Source organism: Salmo trutta, chromosome 12 (genome assembly GCF_901001165.1).
Source record: "Salmo trutta chromosome 12, fSalTru1.1, whole genome shotgun sequence".
Lineage (NCBI taxonomy): Eukaryota > Metazoa > Chordata > Actinopteri > Salmoniformes > Salmonidae > Salmo > Salmo trutta.
The window spans coordinates 76,326,333-76,347,967 of record NC_042968.1 but is presented as its reverse complement, the minus strand read 5'-3'; the positions used below and the strand labels follow the sequence as shown (position 1 = coordinate 76,347,967).

The following is a 21,635-nucleotide window of genomic DNA, read 5'->3' as shown; positions in this document are numbered from 1 at the left end:
CCTCAAAAGAGAAATGACAGTCCATTACTGGAAATTTAAAGAACTTTAAAAGATCAAGTGCAGTTGCAAAAACCATCAACCACTATGATGAAACTGGCTCTCATGAGGACTGCCACAGGAAAGGAAGACCCAAAGTTAGTTCATTAGAGTTACCAGCCTCAGAAATGGCATCCCAAATGAATGCTTCACAGAGTTCAAGTAACAGACATCTCAACATCAACTGTTCAGAGGTGACTGAGTGAATCAGGCCTTCATGGTCGAATTGCTGCAAAGAAACCACTAAAGAACACCAATAAGAAGAAGAAACTTGCTTGGGCCAAGAAACACGAACAATGGACATTAGACTGGTGGAAATCTGTCCTTTGGTCTGATGAATCCAAATTTGAGATTGTCTTAGTGAGACTCAGAGTAAGTGAATGGATGATCTCTGCGTGTGGGATTCCCACCGTGAAGCATGGAGGAGGTCTGATGGTGTGGGGGTGCTTTGCTGGTGACACTGATTTATTTAGAATTCAAGGCACTCTTAACCAGCATGTCTACCACAGCATTCTGCAGTAATACGCCATCCCATCTGCTTTGCGCATAGTGAGACTATCATTTGTTTTTCAACAGGACAATGATCCAATGCACCTCCAGGCTGTGTAAGGACTATTTCACCAAGAAGGAGAGTGATGGAATGCTGCATCAGATGATCTGGCCTCCACAATCACCTGACCTCAACCCAATTGAGATGCTTTGGGATTAGTTGGACTGCAGAGTGAAGGAAAAGCAGCCAACAAGTGCTCAGCATATGTGGGAACTTCAAGACTGTTGGAAAAGCATTCCAGGTGACGCTGGTTGAGAGAATGCCAAGAGTGTGCAAAGCTGTTATCAAGGCAAAGGGAGGTTGCTCTGAGGAATCTAAAATAGAAAATATACTCTACTGTTCAAAAGTTTGGGGTCACTTAGAAATGTCCTTGTTTTCCATGAAAACATACATGAAATTAGTTGCAAAATGAATAGGAAATATAGTCAAGACATTGACAAGGTTATAATTATTTTTAGTTGAAATAATAATTGTGTCCTTCAAACTTTGCTTTTGTCAAAAAATCCTCCATTTGCAGCAATTACAGCCTTGCAGACCTTAGGCATTCTAGTTGTCAATTTGTTGAAGTAATCTTTCACCCCATGCATCCTGAAGCACCTCCCACAAGTTGGATTGGCTTGATGGGCACTTCTTTAGTACCATACGGTCAAGCTGCTCCCACAACAGCTCAATAGGCTTGAGATCCGGTGACTGTGCTGGCCACTCAATTATAGACAGAATACCAGCTGACTGCTTCTTCCCTAAATAGATCTTGCATAGTTTGGAGCTGTGCTTTGGGACATTGTCCTGTTGTAGGAGGAAATTGGCTCCAATTAAGCGCCGCCCACAGGGTATGGCATGGCGTTGCAAAATGGAGTGATAGCCTTCCTTCTTTAAGATCCCTTCTTTCCTGTACAAATCTCCCACTTTACCACCACCAAAGCACTCCCGGATCATCACATTGCCTCCACCATGCTTGAGAGATGGCGTCAAGCACTCCTCAGCATCTTTTCTTTTTTTCTGCGTCTCACAAATATTCTTCTTTGTGATCCGAACACCTCGAACATCGATTTGTCTGTCTATAGTACTTTTTTCCAATCTTCCTCTGTCCAGTGTCTGTGTTCATTTGCCCATCTTAATCTTTTATTTTTATTGACCAGTCTGAGATATGGCTTTTTCTTTGTAACTTTGCCTAGAAGGCCAGCATCCCGGAGTCGCCTCTTCACTGTTGACGTTGAGACTGGTGTTTTGTGGTACTATTTAATGAAGCTGCCAATTGAGGACTTGTGAGGCATCTGTTTCTCAAACTAGACACTCTAATGTACTTGTCCTCTTGCTCAGTTGTGCACCGGGGCCTCCCACTACTCTTTCTATTCTGGTTAGTTTGCGCTGTTCTGTGAAGGGAGTAGTACACAGCGTTGTACAAGATCTTCAGTTTTCAGGACAATTTCTCGCCTTCATTTCTCAGAACAAGAATAGACTGATGAGTTTCAGAAGAAAGTTCTTTGATTCTGGTCATTTTGAGCCTGTAATCGAACCCACAAATGCTGATGCTCCAGATACTCAACTAGTCTAAAGAAGGGCAGTTTGATTGCTTCTTTAATCAGGACAACAGTTTTCAGCTGTGCTGATGTAACAGTATAGCTTCCGTCCCACTCCTCGCCCCTACCTGGGCTCAAACCAGGGACCCTCTGCACACATAGACAACGGCCACCCTCAAAGCATCATTACCCATCGCTCCACAAAAGCCGCGGCCCTTCAGAGCAAGGGGAACAACTACTTCAAGGTCTCAGAGCGAGTGACGTCACCGATTGAAACGCTATTAGCGCTAATCATTTCACATCAGTTACACTGACATAATTGCAAAAGGGTTTTCTATTGATCAAGTAGCTTTTTAAAATGGTAAACTTCGATTAGCTACCAAAACGTGCCATTGGAACACAGGAGTGATGGTTGCTGATAATGGGCCTCTGTACGCCTATGTAGATATTCCATAAAAAATCAGCCGTTTCCAGCTACAATAGTCACAACATCAACAATGTCTACACTGTATTTCTGATACATTTTATGTCATTTTAGTGGACAAAAAAAAGCTTTTCTTTCAAAACAAGGACATTCCTAAAGTGACCCCAAACTTTTAAACGGTAGTGGATTTTGATTTGTTTAACACTTTTTTGGTTACTACATGATTCCATATGTGTTATTTCATAGTGTTGATGTCTTCACCATTATTTTACAATGTAGAAAAATAGCAAAAATAAAGAAAAACCCTTGAATGAGTAGGTGTGTGCAAACTTTTGACTGGTACTGTATATATATTTTTTAGAAAACTAGCGTCATGATTTTGTCTGACGTTCCGAAAATGTAGCCTTGTTGTTTAAATTTGACACTTCGCGGCCACCATTGTTTGACAGGTGACTGCAGATTGGATTGAATTGTGTGTCTTATCAACCCCACAAGTGATCAAAGTTCTTCACTCGCTCCCTCGAGCTAAATCGAAGGCCAAGGGGGTAACGGTAGTGAATTGGACCTCCACTTAAAATGGCAATTAAACTGCATCCGGTTTCGAGGGGGATTCCCGGGGGGAAAGTGGCTAGCGCGAGGGTTGAGGGGTAAAAATAACGTGTTTGGACCGCAGACTGATCTCGCTTCCTCCCATCTTTGAGGACATGTATTTCCTTTGTTAGAGCGATTACTCGAATATCTTGTCAATATTATAGACAATCTTTGTCATAAACCAGTGTTGGACTTGGCCGAGCATCTACGTCACACTTTTCTTCCCTTACTCGCACCAGGATCAGTGCTGAACGCTCGGCTCGGGGGAATCAAGCGAGCTAAACACGCCTTCCATTGCCGTGGTAGCCCCACTCTGTATAGCTGAACTTACTAGTAAATAGCTACAGTGGGTTACCTCGTCGGCGTTACTTCATGGGTACGGTGTCGCGGTCGTTCATAGGCAAGCTAGCTAGCAGTATCATCCCTCCAGCGCTAGCTAGTAGCCAGCTAACGTTAGCAGCTCAGTGTTGATTCCTTTGACTCCATCTACCGCTGACACTGGTGCAAATGAGTGAACCGGGGAAGAGTTTGCTTTCTTCCCCTACTTCTTCAGGGGGGCAACCTGCGGGGTCTGACACCTACAAAGGCTGGCTGTATAAATGGACTAACTACTTGAAGGGCTACCAACGCCGGTGGTTTGTCCTTAGCAACGGCCTTCTGTCATATTACAGGTAATTGCTAGCAGCTAGCTATGCAACCGTTAGAAAGCTAGTTAGATAGCTAGCTGCGTTAATGCAAGCAACGTCAAGTGCAGTTTAGAACCAATCCCACAGCGACTGTAATTTCAGATGAATCATGTAGTTGACAGTCTATAGACTGCTTGGCGTGCACAATTAATATAAATGCAGCAACGTTAACAGGTAACTTTAAAACTGCTGTAGTTGGACCAATGTTACTCACCAAAACAAGTATGTTAAGATATTTGGCAATTGACAACAGCATGCCATGATGAGCATCATCCCACAGTAAGGCAATTCTCTAGTCAGTCAATGACCGGGCATAAATGCAGAATGTGTGGGAGACAATTAGGCAAAAGCAGAAAAATATAAACTTATCAGACTCCAAATGAATGAATATACACTCGGTGGACAGTTTATTAGGTACACCCATCTAGTACTTGGTCGGACCCCCCTTAGCCCCGAATAATTCCGGCTGTTCTGGAGGCAATGTTCAGGTGCACTGTGACGTGCAAACGTTGCTGAATTGGTATCAAGGGACTTCCCCCACACCATTACACCACCGCCACCAGCCTGTACTGTTGACACCAGGCAGGATGGCGCCATCGACTCATGCTACTTATTCCAAATCCTGACTCTACCATCAGCATGAGGCAGTAGGGACCGGGATTCGTCGGACCAGGCAATGTTTTTCCACTCCTCAATTGTCCAGTGTTGGTGACCACGTGCCCACTGGAGCCACGTCCTCTTGTTTTTAGCTGATAGTAGTGGAACTCGGTGTGGTCATCTGCTTCAATAACCCATCCATGACAAGGACCAAGAAGTTGTGTTCCGAGATGCCGTTCTGCACACCAGTGTTGTACTGCGCTGTTATTTTCCTGTTTGTGGCCAGCCTGTTAGCTTGCACAATTCTTGCAATTTTCCTTCGACCTTTCTCAACAAGCTGTTTTCGCCCACAGGACTGCCGCTGACTGGATGATGATGTTTGTTTGTCGCACACTGTCGTGCGTGAAAAGCACAGGAGCCCGGCCGTTTCTGAGACACTGGAACCAGCGCGCCTGGCACCGAAGATCATACCACGCTCTGTCGCTTAGGTCACTCGTTTTGCACATTCTAGCCGATGGTGTAACTAATAAACTGACCAATGGGTCTATATTTATGGTTGCTTATATGATGCCGTTTGCACATTTCATGTAGGTAATTGTTATAGATGAAGCTGTGAATAATATTTTAGATGAGATTCCTATTGGAAGAGCTTTTTTTTGTGTGGGTTTTTTTTTTTACAGGAATGACTGTCAGCGCGTTCGATACTGCACATCTATGTAACAACCTACGAGACCCACCTAGGTCGTTACATTTCATTATGATGTATAAGATGTTTGACATGTTTTATCTGATACTTTTAGAACGTGTGGTCCTCTGATTCAGTAACGGCCTTCACAGTTGTTAGCCACAGTTCCCTAAAACCAGTTAAGAGGGATGTCAGCCAGACTGTTATGCACTAATTGTGAGGTATTTGTCAGAGGTGTGTGTGTGTGTGTGGACACACTTGGACATCACCACTTTCCCCGGCTGCCCTACAGTCTGATGGGAATACATGACTGCTCTGCTGTGTGTGTTTATGTAACTGTACTCTTGAGTACCAGCACAGAATAAAGAGTTAAATGCCCTGGCATAACCAACGCATGCACATTGCACCGACATGCACACACAAATACACTGCCAAGCACTCACATCAGCTATGCTCAAGTAGGTGCAGGTGTAACAAACCATGAGATACTGTACTCCTATGAAATATAAATAATTGCATTTGTGTGGTGTGCATGTGTGTGTGCCGTGTTGTGGCATTTCTGTCTCTGTAGAACTAGATTTAGTCAGCAGACTATTTTCCCTTGTCTCTGTGTGTACGTGTGTTGGTGTGTGTGCGTCTCTGTGCATTAGGACTCAGGCAGAGATGGCCCACACTTGCCGTGGCACCATCTCCCTGACCACGGCACACATTGAAGTGGGTGACGCGTGCCACCTAGTGCTAACCAGCGGAGGGCGGAGCTACCACCTGAAGGCCACCTCAGATGGGGAGAGTCAGCGCTGGGTCTCTGCCCTCCAACAGGCTAAGGCCAACGCCAGTCACATGATGCACCAATCAGGTGAGAGACAGTGGAAAATCATATGTTTGGGTGGATTGGGATGTTTTTAAATGGGAGAGTGGGTGAAGAATGTTTAGCTTACATTCAAAATAAATTATGATAACACTGTATGATTTGTTTTTACTGCTGTACATGACAGTGATTTGTGACCCTTTTGAAAGGAATTAGAATTTACATTATGAAAAAGTTATGCCGAAGTATTGAGACTAGGATATTTTACCTTTGGCTTACGTCTCATTGGAGGTGAAAATGTATATTGGGACATTAACTGTCAAAGCATCCACTAATTGCAGGTTCTGTTTTTGGAATTTTCAAGGTTAAGCACCTGAGGTAAACAAATCTTATAATGTAGTGTTATGTGTCAAGGTTACCAGTGTCATTCATGCAATCAACCACAAGGTGGTGGACTTGCTCAATAAATGTTGACCGTTTGGGACAAGTGTTCCTGTTTTCTCTATGTATAATGCAACATTTGAATATAATTCTTGTGGTGGTTGGTTCTGTTCCCTTAAAAACCTCCAATGGAGACTGTCACTTATCAGTCATTTCAACAAGCTATCATGTGGCTTTTTTGCTAATTGCATTGCTAACAGTGGGCACTGCTCTGGTGTCCTTGAGAATTCATTTTCTTAATTGAACTGTGTAGTTTTGAGCTGTCTTCACTGATTGCTGGTTTAAGTCCAGTTCTCTGATTTGCACTTAGTGAGCTTGTGGAAAAGAGGGTGACTGCGAAGGATGGTGCAAGGGCACAGCTTGTAATGGCATCTCTCTCTCTCTCTCTCTTTCTCTTCTCTCTCTGCCCTACATCTCATTTCTATCTTCCCTCACACACTTGCTCTCTCTTTCCCTCCATACCCTTCCCTTTCTGAGTATGACGACAGCCAGAGTTGAATGAAGTGACCTTCCAGCATTTATACTCCTCCCACTGCTATGGGGAGAGAGATGCTTCATATTTCCATTAAGACTATTTTCTCTCCATCTGCACTGTAGAGAAAGAGATTGAGTGCAGCCTCCTAATGAGTTTTCCTCTGTAAGTATTTATTACCTGCAATAACTATATTGAGGAAAGAATTGTCAAGTAAGCTATAGTGGAGGGGTTAGTGTGTGTATTTGTGAGTGGATTCATTCCCTGTGTGGTACTGTCAGGTGTTTTTTGTCCTCATGGTAATTCACTTTGACAGTCAGTGGGGTAGACTTATTTTATCAGCTGCACAATGGAACAAATGTGAGTACCTGATTATTAAATGTTATTTGGCATCTTTAATGTGTTTGCTTCTCTTTGCGGCAATGCTCAGTCAAAGATCTATCTTTAGCTCCTTACTGATTTGAACTGACCTAAATATGACAGGTGGTGGTAATACATGTAATGCATGTTTTTCTACAGATAGGATTTATGACTGATTTTCTCAGGGCTCTGCATTCATTCATAGGAGAGGGGTTGTGCCTCTGCTTCGTTCCACAGTACTCTTACCCTCTGGAGGGTTTGTCTGTGTATGCTTGTGTTTATGGACATGGGTTTAAACTTCAAAGTCATCTGTTTGTTTACTTAACCTTTATTTAACGGGTCAGCTTAGAACAAATTCTTACAGCCTGGCGAGTGGTGAGTCAGGGAAGTCAGTTGACTTGGTGCAATAATAGTAAACATCATTCCTCTCGCAGAGCTGTGGATTTTCTGCTTTACTTCCCTGGTCACTGAGATTGGGCACTGTTGAAGAGTTGCCCCCATATTTAGGAGCTGTTATTGTTGTTGTGGTATTGTTTTGTACCAAGGGAAGTTAATCAGATTGGTGTTTACTGAAGGTGTGTGTGAGAGAGGGGGAAAGTGAGTGTATGGGCTATGTGTGTGATCTACTGATGATTATAACAGAGGTCTTCAGTAATTACATTCTAGATGATAATAGATGGACACACCAGTTGTCTTAGATGATTGCAGCAGAGCAAGACGTTTTGCCGGCAACTTTAGCATGCCGCCAGCTTTTTGCTGACTTTCCTTTATATCTGAAAGGTATTGTCGGCAACAAAGCCTGTACTTTTATTTCCGCCAACCGACCTAGTCATAATTTTGGTAAGATGTTTAAAAGTCCCGCCAACCCATCAATATAAAGTATTCATACCCCTTGATTTACAGTGCCTTCAGAAAGTATTCATACCCCTTGACTTATGCAAATCTATTGAAAATGAAATACAGATATCTAATTTACAAAAGTATCTGCTGAATCAATACTTTGTAGAAGCACCTTTGGCAGCGGTTACAGCTGTGAGTGTTTTTGGGTAAGTCTCTTTCCACACCTGGATTGTGCAACATTTGTCAATGATTCTTTTCAGATTTCTTCAAGCTCTGTTGAATTGGTTGTTGATCATTGCTACACTACCATTTTCAGGTCTTGCCATAGATTTTCAATTAGATTCAGTGGTGGGAAAAGTACCCAATTGTCATACTTGAGTAAAAGTAAAGATGCCTTATAAGAAAATGACTCAAGTAAAAGTGAAAGTCACCCAGTAAAATACTACTTCAGTAAGTAGTATACAAGTATTTGGGTTTTAAATATACTTAAGTATCAAAAGTAAAAGTAATTGCTAAACTATACTATAAGTATAAATAATTTCAAATGTCTTATATTAAGCAACCAAACTATTCTAGTTTTTAAAATTTATGGATAGCCAGGGGCACACGCCAACACTCAGACTAGAGGTCGACCGATTAATCGGAATGGCCGATTTAATTAGGGCCGATTTTCAAGTTTTCATAACAACCGGTAATCCGCATTTTTGGACACCGATTATGGCCATTACATTGCACTCCGCAAGGAGACTGTGTGGCAGGCTGACTACCTGTTATGCGAGTGCAGCAAGGAGCCAAGGTAAGTTGCTAGCTAGCATTAAACTTATAAAAAACAATCTTAACATAATCACTAGTTAACTACACATGGTTGATGATATTACTAGTTTATCTAGCTTGTCCTGTGTTGCATATAATCGATGCGGGGCATATAATCGATGCAGTGCCTGTTAATTTGTCATTGAATCACAGCCTACTTTGCCAAACGGGTGATTTAAAAAGAGCATTCGTGAAAAAAGCACTGTCGTTGCACCAATGTGTACCTAACCATAAACATCAATGCCTTTCTATACACAAGTATATATTTTTAAACCTGCATGTTTAGTTAATATTGCCTGCTAACATGAATTTCTTTTAACTAGGGAAATTGTCACTTTTCTTCCGTTCTGTTCAAGCAGAGTCACGGTATATGCAGCAGTTTGGGCCGCCTGGCTCGTTGTGAACTGTGTGAAGACCATTTCTTCCTTACAAAGACCGTAATTAATTTGCCAGAATTTTACATAATTATGACATAACATTGAAGGTTGTGCAATGTAACAGCAATATTTAGACTTATGGATGCCACCCGTTAGATAAAATACGGAACAGTTCTGTATTTCACTGAAAGAATAAACGTTTTTTTCCCGAAATGATAGTTTCCGGATTTGACCATATTAATGACCTAAGGCTCGTATTTCTGTGTGTTATTATATTACAATTAAGTCTATGATTTGATAGAGCAGTCTGACTGAGCGGTGGTAGGCAGCAGCAGGCTCGTAAGCATTCATTTAAACAGCACTTTCGTGCATCTGCCAGCAGCTCTTCGCTGTGCTTCAAGCATTGCGCTGTTTATGACTTCAAACCTATCAACTCCCAAGATTAGGTTGGCAATACTAAAGTACCTATTAGAACATCCAATATTCAAAGGTATATGAAATACAAATCGTATAGAGAGAAATAGTCCTATAATTCCTATAATAACTACAACCTAAAACTTCTTACCTGGGAATATTGAAGACTCATGTTAAAAGGAACCACCAGCTTTCATATGTTCTCATGTTCTGAGCAAGGAACTTAAACGTTAGCTTTTTTACATGGCACATATTGCACTTTTACTTTCTTCTCCAACACTTTGTTTTTGCATTATTTAATCCAAATTGAACATGTTCCATTATTTATTTGAGACTAAATTGGTTTTATTGATGTATTATATCAAGTTAAAATAAGTGTTCATTCAGTATTGTTGTAATTGTCATTATTATATATATATATATATATATATATATATATATATATATATATATATATACTTACCTTGGCTCCTTGCTGCACTCGCATAACAGGTATATATATATATATATATAAATTAATCGGCCGATTAATCGGCATCCGCTATTTTTGGTCCTCCAATAATCGGTATCGGCGGTGAAAAATCATAATCGGTCGACCTCTAACTCAGATATAATTTACAAATGAAGCATTTGTGTTTAGTGAGTCCGCCAGATCCGAGCCAGTAGAGATGACCAGGGATGTTGTCATGATAAGTGTGTGAATTGAACCATTTTCCTGTCCTGCTAAGTCGTCTTAAAAATGTACTTTTGGGTGTCAGGGAAAATATATGGAGTAAAAAGTTAATAATTGTCTTTAGAAAGTTGTCATAAATAGTAAAGTGGAGTACAGATACCCCCAAAAATGATTTAAGTAGTACTTTAAAGTATATTTACTTAAATCTACTCAGTGCTGTAAAGTACTTAAGTCAGACCTATAACTCGGCCACTCAGGAACACACTGTCTTCTTGGTAAGCAACTCCAGTGTAGATTTGGCCTTGTGTTTTAGGTTATTGTCCTGCTGAAAGGTGAATTAATCTCCCAGTGTCTGGTGGAAAGCATACTAAATCAGGTTTTTCTCTAGGATTTTGCCTGTGCTTAGCTCCATTCTGTTTATTTTTTATCCTGACAAACTCCCCAGTCCTTAACGATTACAAGCATACCCATAACATGATGCAGCCACCACTATACTTAAAAATATGGAGACCCCGGGCGTCCTTCTTTTCACTCTGTCAATTAGGTTAGTATTGTGGAGTAACTACAATGTTGTTGATCCACTTGTAACACCTTACAGTAGCTCACACCACCTGTCTCTCCTCTTTCCTTACTCCTTCTCCCGGCATCTTTCCTTTACCCATCCGCATTGTGGGTTCCCTCTCCATCACCTGTAGGGGCGGATCACTGTCACACATGAGTCATTCAGATGTATGAGTCATAGCCATCTCTATCAATTATCTGCTAACGTGTTTTCCTCTGACTCCCACACATGACAGATGATGTACTTAACGATCGCACAGACACAAACATACCATGCAGCCCTCCTCATCTCCTTCTACTGTGTAGCAGATATTACTCACAGTCCATTTAGACTACATTATCACAGTCCATTTAGACTACATTATCACAGTCCATTTAGACTACATTATCACAGTCCATTTAGACTACATTGTCACAGTCCATTTAGACTACATTGTCACAGTCCATTTAGACTACATTATCACAGTCCATTTAGACTACATTGTCACAGTCCATTTAGACTACATTGTCACAGTCCATTTAGACTGCATTATCACAGTCCATTTAGACTGCATTATCGCAGTCCATTTAGACTGCATTATCGCAGTCCATTTAAACTGCATTATCGCAGTCCATTTAGACTACATTTCCTAGGAGGGGTGTGCTTCTATTCAGAGTCACAGGTTTAGTGACTATGCTAAAACAATTGTACACTGGTATCATAGCAGCACCATGTAGAGCTGCTGTTAGAGGTGTGTGTGAGAGAGAGAGGGTGAGGGATATCTCCTGGGTGCTCTTATCTGTCTCTCTCCCCATGTGCTGTATATGTGTCATCGGACCACTGCAGATGTCTGAAGGAGTTTTTACTCTCTCATTTTAATCTTCTTCCCCTGAGAGCTCATAAATCCACTTTCCATGATTTTGTTTTTTCTCTAATAACAGCATGGGAGTCCTTCACTGTTGTCTGGCACTCCAAGGCTGCTCTGCCTGACACTGGCTTTGATTCAGACAACCTGCCTGGGAGATTGTAGCCTATATATGCATGCATGTCACATGAATCAGGCAAATGCCGAAGCTGATGGATTTGGCCCAGATCTGTATTTTTATGGTAGGATCTACTGTAGGTATTTGATATTTACATAGTTTGTTCTGACATTTACTTACAACCACTGGATACACACAACAGTAGTGTTTGAGTTTGGCAAAGTTCTGTCGATATGGAGACGAGTAGAGTAGATTTTATTTCTAGACAGCAAGGGCTGTTTATAATTTGAGTTGTTCTGATTTGGGGCTTTTTGATGCCTCTGGCTCCATGTAAAGTGTCAGGGTTTTACAATGTTGATTTCTCTACCGTTCCATCTTGTCTAATGTCCTAGACTACCAGTGAACAGTAGGATTCAAGTTACGAGGTTTCAATAATCTAGTCTACAGGGTAGGACTCCAGATGGCTTTGTTGTTGTAGGATGCAGATGGCAGGGTTGTGGAGATCTAGGTGACTGTGGCGGGTGTCTCAGACACCAGGCTCCAGCAGCTCTGAGATGTCTGTAACACTGCTGCTCTCACTGAGAGACTTGTCTGTCTGTTCCGCCTGTCCTCTCTCTCTCTGAGCTCCTTCAAGTCCACATAATGATCGCACCCCAGGAATATGTCTGCTTCTGCTGGGACTGGTCGATTTATTTCCTCTTGCTGCCTCTCAGCTGCCTGTGACTGATGGTACCAACACGGGGGAGGAGCGGAGGGAAGTGAAATGCGTCATCGTTTTTCTCCCTCCGCTGCTAAAAATGACTCAGTCCTCCAATTGCTTGGGCCTGTGTTTCCACAGTGACCATAGAAATGTAATTCATAGCTTCCTGTTGGCGGGGGGGGTTCACAACGGTGTATAGCGTTAATATCTCTTTCCGTCCCCCACTCTCACACTCAATCTATTCCCATACATAACTTCACATCTCTGTAGTATCTCTCCATCTTTGTCTCCATATCTCTTTGTCAGTGAGAAGTTATTGTTTTATCTCCGCCTGCATCACAATTATAATTGTCTACAGTATCTCTACCTCATCTTCTCGTCCATAATGGAAACTGTATGACCGTCCGAGGGCACGAAAGGAAAGAACACATTCCGCCCTTCAAATCAATCATAATGTCTTCTCCACTTGCAGATTGACTCTATAAATGCTATTCTAAGAATATGGCTTTGTAAGCAAATGCCTGAATGAATGGAACAAATTCAGTGCTGCTCCCTCTAACCATCTCTACCACCCTCTGTCTGTACAGATGACTCTGGAGACGAGGCCCCACTGCCCCAGCCTGACCGAGCCCTGACCCAGGGGGCTCTGAAGACTCTGGCCAGTAAGCTGGACGACCTGAGCACCTGCAACGAGCTAATCGGCAAACACGGCACCGCCCTGCAGCGATCCCTCAGCGAGCTCGAGGACCTGCGCACGGCCACCGACGGCACCGACAAACTCAAGACTGTCAACGAGCGTGCCACACTCTTCCGCATCACCTCCAATGCTATGATCAATGTGAGGACTGACTCACTTTGCTAACACTTTGCCAACATTTCAGTACAACGCCTACTGGCTACTTCAATCAATTTTTCAGTATAACCAATGCTTGTAGTCATCCTACTGCTTTGATCAATACAACAATAAGAACTCTTAATGCCATGATCAATAGGAGTGTTTATTATATTGGACTGTGTGTTGTAGCTATGCTCTGTACCTTTAGAGGTGTCATTGATATATTGTCACCTCTGTGGCTGCCCTCTCCTCTGTATGGTCTCAGGCCTGTCGGGACTTCCTGGACGTAGCAGAGACACACAGCCGGAGGTGGCAGAGAGCCCTGCAGTATGAGAGAGAACAGCGCCACCACCTGGAGGAGACTATTGAACAGCTAGCCAAGCAGCACAACAGCCTGGAGAGGGCCTGGAGAGAGGCTCCCAGCACACACCCAGGTCAGCGGCGCGCACACACACCAGTCTGTTCTCTCATATTTGATTAAGATTAGAATACACTCAATGGTTTAAGCTCCTACCGTGGTAGTTTGGTGCAGGTTATTGCTTGGTATGGATTGGAATCTCACAAGAAACTGTCCCTCCTCTGGTCATCCCTGGCACTGCATTCATAGTGGGATGTCGCTGGTTTATCTTTCAGAATTTCATTTATTGTAGCATAAATGCAGTTCGGTTTGAGAAATAAGATCTACACAAACAAAAACACCCTAACTCAAACTGTAATTTTCCTGTGTATCTGGCAGACGGAGGTGAGAGAACGCAGGAGGGGGATGCCAGTGATGAGAATGAAGACACAGAGTTCTTTGATGCCATGGAGGACTCCCCTGCCTTCATCACAGTGACTGCCTCTGACCACACCCAGCACAGGTCAGTCAGGGTCACTGGGATGAAACCCTGATGAAGGAAGCTTGCTGTTGAAACATTAGTTATTACATGTGTTGCATCAGATTCAGAACCAGAATTTTCCTCAGTCAGGGTCAATGACCTTATCTCTACTGATGATGGGACCAAGTAGAGTTCATTCATATAGCGATGTAATCTGACGATGCCAGCATAATTCATTAGGCTTTATTATGTATAATGAATTCATTTGACTGTGTTTTGTGTATATGGTAGTTATAGTGTGTTTGTGTTTCAGACGCTCCGGCAGTAACCAGAGTATCATGAGTGGAGGATTACCCAATAATGAATGGAGCCACAATGAGAATGTGAGTCTGCAGTCTTATGCTTTACCACCTCTTTACATACAGAGGTTTAGTAAACCATAGACAAGGTCATCTTACCTTAGGGCAGGGATCATCAACTAGATTCAGCCGCGGGCCATTTTCTTTTTCATGAGTGGATGGTCGGGGGACCGGAACCTAATTACAAATCATTTGTATTATTGTAAAACTGCAAATTAACCGCAAGAAGCCCAAACATATAAAATGTTTGATTAAAACCTATTAAATTTAAACCTTGCTTACATTTGTATACGGTCACGTGTCTCGTATGTGTGGGAATACGTTTTTTGCTCAGAAAACTTGGGGGGGGGGGCCAATAAAAGCGCCCGTGGGACACCAGTTGGGGAACCCTGCCTTAGGGCCTCAGGGATTGTATGATACAATACTTTAGGGTGAAATAAGATTTGTTGAGGTCTATCCTGTAATACCTCCGCTTACCCGATTAACCGTGGTTGACCATGCATGTGTTCCTCAGGACTCTGGCTCCAACAACGTGCAGCTGCGTAGAGTTAGACGGAGCCGCATCCCAAACAAACCCAACTACTCCCTCAACCTGTGGAGCATCATGAAGAACTGCATCGGCAAGGAGCTGTCCAAGATCCCCATGCCTGTAAGAGAAACGAGAAGTGATTATACGGTCTGTACTAGTGTTTGTGTATTAAACGCAGGACGCAACTCCAACATGTGTCTGCCTGCGTGTGTGACCTCAGGTAAACTTCAACGAGCCCCTGTCGATGCTGCAGCGTCTGACTGAGGATCTAGAGTACAGTGACCTGCTAGACCGGGCGTCTCGCTGCGAATCGTCTCTGGAGCAGATGTGCCTGGTGGCAGCCTTCTCTGTGTCCTCCTACTCCACCACCATCCACCGCACTGCCAAGCCCTTCAACCCCCTGCTGGGGGAGACCTACGAGCTGGACCGGCTGGACGACTTCGGCTACCGCTCCATCTGCGAGCAGGTCAGACACAGCACACACACCGGAACACCCCGGCACGCTCTCTCTCTGAAACATGTATGTCTAAGATGCACAGAGACAAACAGAATGGCCCACGCCCTACTGATGACGTCACCCTCCTCCTCCTGCTCTCTCAGGTCAGTCACCACCCCCCAGCCGCCGCCCACCATGTGACGTCACAGCGAGGCTGGACCCTGTGGCAGGAGATCACTATCGACAGCAAGTTCAGAGGGAAATACATCTCTGTAATGCCATTAGGTGTGCCGTGCATACCCATTACATACATTGTCCTCCAATATGCACTAAATACTGGTTACATATACAGAATCATGTCACATAGCTATTTAAAATCCATCTTAATTAGACATTTTGTATAATGTTGTTTATTTGAATTATCTTTCTCTCTAGGCTGCATCCACCTGCAGTTCCACTCCAGTGGGAATCACTATGTGTGGGGCAAAGTCACCTCCACGGTGCACAACATCATAGTGGGCAAACTGTGGATTGACCAGGTGAGTGTCTCACATATTTAATGAGTGTTTGTGTATTTGTATACAGTCCGTTTATCCCTATTGTTTATATACAAATGTAGGATGAACAAAAAAAAATACCTATATTGTCACAGCTAAGTAATCCTGCAGCAACAGGATTTGAACATTTCGTCCTTAATGGTGCTTGATTGGTGGTTAGGCTATTGGCTGGCAAAAAGTAGGCTGCATGAAAAGTGCAATTCTCTTAATGTAACTGGGTTTTCAGTGAATTTATGTAAAACACAAAGTTGTTTTGCATTTCCTGCGGCGCATGACAATTCTCAGCAACAAAAGAGTGATCAAATGAAGTGCGGCACAGGAGGTTGGGGCAGCTTCATTGGGGAGGATGGGGTCGCAGTAATGACTGGGGTGGAATGGTATCGAATACATCAAACAAATCAAATTTATTTATAAAGCCCTTCTTACATCAGCTGATATCTCAAAAGTGCTGTTCAGAAACCCAGCCTAAAACCCCAAACAGCAAGCAATGCAGGTGTAGAAGCACGGTGGCTGGCAAAAACTCCCTAGAAAGGCCAGAACCTAGGAAGAAACCTAGAGAGGAACCAGGTTATGAGGGGTGGCCAGTCCTCTTCTGGCTGTGCCGGGTGGAGATTATAACAGAACGTTGCCCAAATGTTCATAGATGACCAGCAGGGTCAAATAATAATAATCACAGTGGTTGTCGAGGGTGCAACAGGTCAGCACCTCAGGAGTAAATGTCAGTTGGCTTTTCATAGCTGATCATTCAGAGTATCTCTACCGCTCCTGCTGTCTCTAGAGTGTTGAACACAGCAGGTCTGGGACAGGTAGCACGCCCGGTGAACAGGTCAGGGTTCCATAGCCGCAGGCAGAACAGTTGAAACTGGAGCAGCAGCACGGCCAGGTGGACTGGGGACAGCAATTAGTCATCAGGCCAGGTAGTCCTGAGGCATGGTCCTAGGGCTCAGGTCCTCCGATAGTGAGAGAAAGAAAGAAAGAAAGAAAGAAAGAAAGAAAGAAAGAAAGAAAGAGAGAGAGAGAGAGATTTAGAGAGAACATACTTAAATTCACACAGGACACCGGATAAGACAGGAGAAATACTCCAGATATAACAGACTGACCCTAGCCCTCCGACACATAAACTACTGCAGCATTAATTCTGGAGGCTGAGACAGGAGGGGTCGGGAGACACTGTGGCCCCATCCGACGATACCCCCAGACAGGGCGAAACAGGCAGGATATAACCCGACCCACTTTGCCAAAGCACAGCTCCCACACCACTAGAGGGATATCTTCAACCACCAACTTACCATCCTGAGACAAACCGAGTATAGCCCACAAAGATCTCCGCCACGGCACAACCCAAAGGGGGGCACCAACCCAGACAGGAAGATCACGTCAGTGACTCAACCCACTCAAGTGACGCACCCCTCCTAGGGACGGCATGGAAGAGCAATAGTAAGCCAGTGACTCAGCCCCTGTAATAGGGTTAGAGGCAGATAATCCCAGTGGAGAGAGGGGAACCGGCCAGGCAGAGACAGCGACATGGTTTCCATGTGTTTGATTCCATTCACTTCATTCCGGACATTATTATGAGCTGTCCTCCCCTCAGCAGCCTCCTGTGGTGGGCGGTGTTGTAGAGAATCTGCCTCACTCTGCTCTCTCATTATGTCTGCATGAATCATCAGGTCTCCATGTTTGCCAAAAACACAATCCAATCTGTTTTTTCCCGTCTATCTATCTCCATCCCTCCCTGTCCTGCTTTGCTGTCCTCACTCTCAACATTGTCCCTCAGGATTAATGACACCAATAGTAATGATTATGATATATTGCTAACATTGATAAACCAGAAGTATTTTGTAATCATATTGTTGACAGTGTGTAGATAATGCTGAAGCTAATTTCCACCAGGAGAATCATCAGCCTGTGGCATGGGACAAATAGCCTGTGTTTTTCTCTTTGTAGTCTGGGGACATTGAAATAGTCAACCACAGGACCAAGGACACCTGCCACCTCAAGTTTGTCCCTTACAGTTATTTCTCCAGAGACCTCTCACGCAAGGTAAATCTATGGTTTTAGAAACAGGGGCAGTCCTTCCCACATCCTCAATGTCTCCTCCCTCCCTCTGATGTTGTGACTCCAGGTGACAGGTGTGGTAGCAGACAGCGAGGGCACGGCCCATCACATTCTGTCTGGGACCTGGGACGACAAGATGGAGAGTGCCAAGATAGTGGAGAGTAGCCGGGGATGTGGAGGGTCAGAGGGCAAACAGAAGACCCTCTATCAGACCCTCCAGCCCAAAGTGCTGTGGAAGAAATACCCTCTCCCGTAAGATCAACCTGCCTGCATATTATCAAGTCAGCCTTAAGCACGTAAACCTATTTATACAACCTTTTTGATTCCACTCCTCTTGCATCCTTACGACACTTCTTACTCCCACATCACTACCCGTCGCTACTCGCCCTCTCCCTCTGTCCATCCTATCTATCTGTCTCACCTCAGTGTTTTCTCTCCACTCCCCAGGGAGAATTCTGAGAACATGCACTTCTTCTCCTCCCTGGCCCTGACCCTGAACGAGCCTGAGGAGGGCGTGGCCCCGACTGACAGCCGCCTGAGGCCCGACCAACGGCTGATGGAGGCGGGGCTATGGGACGAGGCCAACGCCCACAAACAGCGTCTGGAGGAACGACAGAGGCTGGAGAGGAGGAAGAGGGAGGCACAAGCAACACAGGTCCTGGAGGAAGGTGAGGAGGGTAGTAAAAGGACTTGATAAAGGACTTGATAAAGGACAAGAGAGATTACAGTATAGAAACTAGGAAGCAAAAGTGTGACAATTGCAATACAGTGTATGTCAGCAAGATGTTACCCATATTGAGTTACATCTGTGTATGTTTGTGTCTCTGACTACTTAGGCCAAGACATCGAGGGCTTCCAGCCACTGTGGTTTGAGAGGAGGACAGATGATTCAACGGGGGAAAGCACTTACGTGTACAGGGGTGGATACTGGGAGGCCAAAGACAGACAGGACTGGAGCCAATGCCCTGAGATCTTCTAAGGCTCCACCCCTGGGACTGTGACATCACTGGAGGGCAGAGCTGAGGGACTGATGGACAAGCCGAGGAAGGGGTCCAATGCTGCAAACACATTGACATGTGGCCAACTCTTTGTCCATGTGTGTGTATTTGTGTGTGTTCCAGAAAGACGGAGCCCTCCATGCCAAACTTCAAGAACATTCTCTGTCCCCTTCACTGACCAGTGTGTTTCCCAAGCATGGCCTAGTGTGTGTGTGTGTGTGTGTGTGTGTGTGTGTGTGTGTGTGTGTGTGTGTGTGTGTGTGTGTGTGTGTGTGTGCGCGCACGTGTGTGGCGCAACAAAGTAAGTTAGAGAGACAACCTATTTGAGATATTTTGATTAAGAGTTACAAAATAGATAGAGCTATTGCATGGAAACCCATATTTATTTGAGGTGGTATGTCTAGTGGTGCCTGGTGCCCCATTGATCTGGTAATAACTACCGTAAGTTTATAATATTATAGAATAATATTGGGACAATTGTATGGATAAGTGGGGAGGAAAGGGGGGAAAGTGAAAGAGGTTGTGTTTTGGTTCTAGGATGTCCTGTTCCAGTCTGAGCAACTATCTCCAATATACATATACCAAGGGTACAAAACATTAGGAACACCTTCCTAATATTGAGTTGCACCACCTTCTGCCCTCAGAACAGCCTCAATTCGTTGGTGCATCGACTACATTGTGTCAAGCGTCCCACAGGGATGCTTGCTCATGTTGACTCCAATGCTTCCTACGGTTGTGTCTAGTTGGCTGGATGTCCTTTGGGTGGTGGACCATTCTTGATACACACAGGAAACTGTTAAGCATGAAAAACCCAGCAGCTTTGCAGTTCTTGACACACGCAAACTGGTGTGCCTGCCACCTACTACCATACGCTGGTCAGACACTTAAATATTTAGCCTTGCACAATCACCCTCTGAATGGCACACACACAAACCGTGTCTCAAGGCTTGAAAATCCTCCTTTAACCTGTCTCCTCCCTTTCAGCTACACTGATTTGAAGCAGATTTTTTTTTTAGGTGATAGCAATAAGGGATCAAAGCTTTCACCTGGATGCCGTGTCATGGAAAGAGCAGTTGTTCCTAATGTTTTGTATACTTTACATATCTATATGTAACTATGCATATCTATATGTAACATTGTGCAGTGCCAGTGTTTCCTTCCGTTGCAACAGCTAGGCACTCCCCAGATTTGTAACTTAACAGTGCATTTCTGCAGTGCATGAAAACACCCATGTAGTGGACACTGAATATCACTGGAAACTTTTGATCTGTACAGACCTCATCTTGGAAACCAAGAACTAAAGTCTACCAGTTATGTTACATGTGTCTTTCCATGAGCGGTTAGTGCAGACCAAAAACGCTAGGGGAATTTTGAGTATGTAAGAAGCTACCCACGATTATGATAATTCGTAAACAATATCGATTGTGTTCTAATGTCTTGATTTCTCAGATGTTGATGAGGGTGCATTATGAACAGACGAAATGTTAAATCGTAACAAAATTGGTTAATGATTCCACCCTGTGCAATGAAATGTTTCAATGTCATATATTTTTTTAAATATTAAGAAATCGTCTGAATTATACTATAGGATGTGTAATGTCGAGTTTCACAGTGCAAAGGAGGTGTGTACTCCAATTATTACACATCTTTGTTTGACTGCAGGCATTTAAACATGCACCATCAATGAACTCAGACCAGTGTTGTGGCACCACTTGTAGCTAATGCATGGTTTAATGTGCTCATGCACTGCTGCCTAGTATTAATTAGGCATTAGCCTCAATAGTTGTTTCTAGACTTCATTCACAGAAGAACATCGTGTGAATTCACCTCTTGTGCCCTAGGTCTTTGAAAATTGACTTTTTTTGCTTGAACAAACACAAACTGTCTCAATGTCGTCTTTGTAAACACCCATAGTGTTATCAGAGATGGTCTATTATGTAGTAACCAGCTTTGGTGTCATGCAGTTCTCAACTCAAGACATAGATGAGAAATAAATGAGACAAGTTGAAGACTCAAAAGCAAAGAGGAGATTTCCCCTGGGACAGTTTGTCTGATCTGGGTTAGCCTGTCTGATGGGGCTGCACACTCCACATTACTCGTTTGACGTCATCTTGGCTCTAGCACACATATGTATTCAAGGTACCACTCAATAAAAGCAATTCAATCTAATTATGTGCACTTTATTGGCTTGCCAGATTTGAATTCATGATAAATGTTCGTCTTCAACTGACCTCTCAACCTGAGGATGAAAAATACATTTTCTGTTTTTAATGTTGCTGCAGTTGCACTTACATCCAGCAGGTGCCGCTGTAGCCTACATTTTAATATTGCTGATGTAATGCCATGTCCATTACATCAGTTTAAAAAAAAGCTTGATTCTGACATCGGGCTTGAATTGTCAAATGCCATCTAAGTATTCAAGCATACTATGGCTTGAAAGCAGATTGGTGTGGCTACAAGTAGTATTCAGGTAGTCTAATAATTCAAATACAATTGGTCATGTGTTAGGCTATAGATATGATTAGAAAAATGCAATT

General features: G+C 43.6%; 1 protein-coding gene across 4 annotated transcripts; it reads left to right on the top strand.

Annotated features, from left to right (window-relative positions):
* Positions 1 to 3,049: 3,049 nt before the first annotated feature.
* LOC115204195 (oxysterol-binding protein 2) lies at positions 3,050 to 19,450 on the top strand. Of its 4 annotated transcripts, XM_029769576.1 has the most exons (15): positions 3,655 to 3,792; positions 4,758 to 4,892; positions 5,085 to 5,945; positions 13,099 to 13,349; positions 13,612 to 13,780; positions 14,083 to 14,206; positions 14,478 to 14,547; positions 15,038 to 15,172; positions 15,273 to 15,518; positions 15,653 to 15,773; positions 15,924 to 16,027; positions 17,990 to 18,085; positions 18,168 to 18,352; positions 18,548 to 18,768; positions 18,937 to 19,450. In XM_029769576.1, the coding sequence occupies exons 3-15, from the start codon at positions 5,753 to 5,755 to the stop codon at positions 19,077 to 19,079; spliced, it is 2,058 nt and encodes a 685-aa protein (XP_029625436.1). In that variant the 5' UTR covers positions 3,655 to 3,792; positions 4,758 to 4,892; positions 5,085 to 5,752; the 3' UTR covers positions 19,080 to 19,450. The 4 variants fall into 4 exon arrangements, with proteins under 4 accessions (XP_029625434.1, XP_029625436.1, XP_029625435.1 ...); XM_029769574.1 differs by lacking the exon at positions 4,758 to 4,892 and having other exon boundaries at positions 3,050 to 3,792; positions 5,740 to 5,945; XM_029769575.1 differs by having other exon boundaries at positions 4,758 to 5,945.
* Positions 19,451 to 21,635: the final 2,185 nt, after the last annotated feature.